The sequence below is a fragment of the Wasmannia auropunctata genome, unplaced genomic scaffold (genome assembly GCF_000956235.1).
Source record: "Wasmannia auropunctata unplaced genomic scaffold, wasmannia.A_1.0 LD335858.1, whole genome shotgun sequence".
Taxonomy (NCBI): domain Eukaryota; kingdom Metazoa; phylum Arthropoda; class Insecta; order Hymenoptera; family Formicidae; genus Wasmannia; species Wasmannia auropunctata.
Window position 1 is genome coordinate 7,969 of NW_012027032.1, and position 2,399 is coordinate 10,367.

Here is a 2,399-nt window from a genome sequence, read left to right on the forward strand (position 1 = left end):
TTAAATACTCTATTCCTGTTAGCTCATATCAGACTACATACAGGCTTCTTTCTGCTGCAGACTACAGACATGGACATAGGAATCTAAGGAACAGAGCATAGAGTTGCGAAGGGGAAGCCACTGCGAGACGGTGCGACGAGGTAAATTCTGCTTAAATTTGATTGGCTGTTAGTGTTACGCAAGCGCAATGATATAAGTCTCGTGTTCGTGTAATACAACACATATATAATAGGCCGAGTATTCCTATGCTTTTGCTGTGGAGGGGATTAACTAGGCAGAATTTTCCCTCGCATGACGATTCACTCCCCTTGCCTAAATTACGACTTTGTGCTCTGTCCCCTTATATTCCTATGTCCATGACTGCAGATGGAATATATTTCTAATGAAGTTAGTTCATTGCTTTCTTTCTAGCCACAAAGCTGCGTTCGCAAACATTATTTAAATACCTTATATAGATCATTTTACACAAGGACAATTGGATGATATTTCTGAACGCAGCCTAGGGGTCTTTAAGGCCGGGAGCATATAAAATGCATAACAGTGCATAAGTACAAAATAAGACCGCTGGACCAATGAGAATCAATAAATGTGTAAATCATTATGGCGAATCTTCACTATCACTTTATGCTGAATGCTTATTGGTCCAGCGGTCTTATGCTGTGCTTATGATTTGCAAGCACCAAGCGGAACTTAATCCTCAAATCTTGTATCATAACCTATTAGTAGAGGTTGAAGGAGCAAAATCACTCACCTCCTGGTGGCACAACATAATAAAATCCATCCTGTCGTTTACTATAGCTCGTGTCGTTTACTATAGCTGGTGATGTTTTTTTTGCTTTTCTTGTAAAATTTTAAATATGATTTGTCGTGACTTTATGCTTCGCGTATGTTCGAGAAATCCATGCAAGATGCGTCATAAAGTTGTAAAATGCACTAATGAATTTTGTAATCACAATATACTTTGTAAACGCATGCATCTCACCGACTGTGAAGTTGACGAAATAAATCAAAATATACGGTCTTTTCGACAATCCGTTTACAATGAAATGAATCGATTGGCGTATATTTTAAGAGAATCTTTCCAATCAGAGTTAAGAATGCATTGTTGTATACTTAATATGTTAGGTCAGTGCATATGGACATGTTTAGCTTGCAGAACAACTTCCAGTGGTAAGTCGGTAATTATTGAGCTTATTGTTAGATAACAATCACAGATGTTGGTGATAATGTACTAATTGATGTATTTTTTTAAATCAAATCTGACAAAAGTATTATTCGCTTCTATTAAAAAAATTATTAAGTATTCAAAAGTATAAAAGATTAGGACATCTGTCATGTTGACGATAAGATAGCGTAAATAGAGCAAAACGTGTGGTGTTGCATAAAATATATTAAATGCTTTCAAATATGTTTTACTTTATTTAACAAAAAATTTGTCGATTGAAACATTTTTATTAATATCATCTAAACTAAGTAATTATCTTTTAACTCAAATAAATTATTATAATACAATACATTAACTAAAGATTTTTATTTATTTTTACAGAAAGTGCTCCCGCATGCAATAATTGCTATATTAAACTCAAACGCAATCTAAAAGCTTTAACATGTGGCCATACTTACTGTAAATATTGTTATGATCAATTGCCAATTCGATTAGATGGTCCACTTCCCCTTTACAATTGTAAACAGTGTGGTGAATGGCCAACAATTTTTCTATTATGTAAGTTTCAAAAGAATTTTTTCTCTATAATTGCTTTTGCATAAAAAAGTAGATAAAAATATATGGAATTGTAACTTATAAACTGATGCGACATATAAATAGAATATATACATGTTTATGATATATAAATCTCTAATCTTTATCTATAATCTTTAATAATTTTTATAAATATATTGTTGTTTTTTATAAAATTTCTGTAAGATATTCTAAAGTTCTACTACATATTTTGCTCTTTACTTATTTCAATATAATATTACTTATTTCAATATATAATTGTACTTTCAATATTAATATATTTAAAGGAAAATATTAATGTATATTTTCATAAAGATAAAATATACATTTACAGTCAACAGATAAGAAGAAATGAAACGAGGACAATATGGAACAAATAAAATCAAAGAAAAGTTTATTTTTATATTTCCAAGTTTTAATCCTACCTAGTTTTTAAGTTTAATATTTGTATTTATAAGTTTTCTGTATAAGTCGTGTATATATATATATATATATATATATACAAAGATGTATTTTTATAATTTTGTAAAACTTATTATTTCTTTGTATAAACTATATTCTTAGAAAAAAATTAAACTTTTATTGTACATGTCTATGAAAATAATACAAAATTCGAAATTTGTAAAACACATGTTTTATTCATTTTTCTTCTTTTCACAAT

At 29.7% G+C, this 2,399-nt stretch overlaps 1 protein-coding gene across 1 annotated transcript; it reads left to right on the forward strand.

Annotated features, from left to right (window-relative positions):
- The first annotated feature begins 8 nt into the window (after window positions 1-8).
- LOC105455740 lies at window positions 9-2,183 on the forward strand. Its single transcript, XM_011699279.1, has 3 exons — window positions 9-1,170; window positions 1,547-1,723; window positions 2,073-2,183. The coding sequence occupies exons 1-3, from the start codon at window positions 858-860 to the stop codon at window positions 2,081-2,083; spliced, it is 501 nt and encodes a 166-aa protein (XP_011697581.1). The 5' UTR covers window positions 9-857; the 3' UTR covers window positions 2,084-2,183.
- The last annotated feature ends 216 nt before the right edge of the window (window positions 2,184-2,399 follow it).

Excerpts from the sequence above, each read along its gene's own strand:
- LOC105455740 (XM_011699279.1), top strand. The coding sequence starts at position 858 with ATGATTTGTCGTGACTTTATGCTTCGCGTATGTTCGAGAAATCCATGC. Across the intron at positions 1,171-1,546 it reads TTGCAGAACAACTTCCAGTG|AAAGTGCTCCCGCATGCAAT; the intron begins GTAAGTCGGTAA and ends TTATTTTTACAG.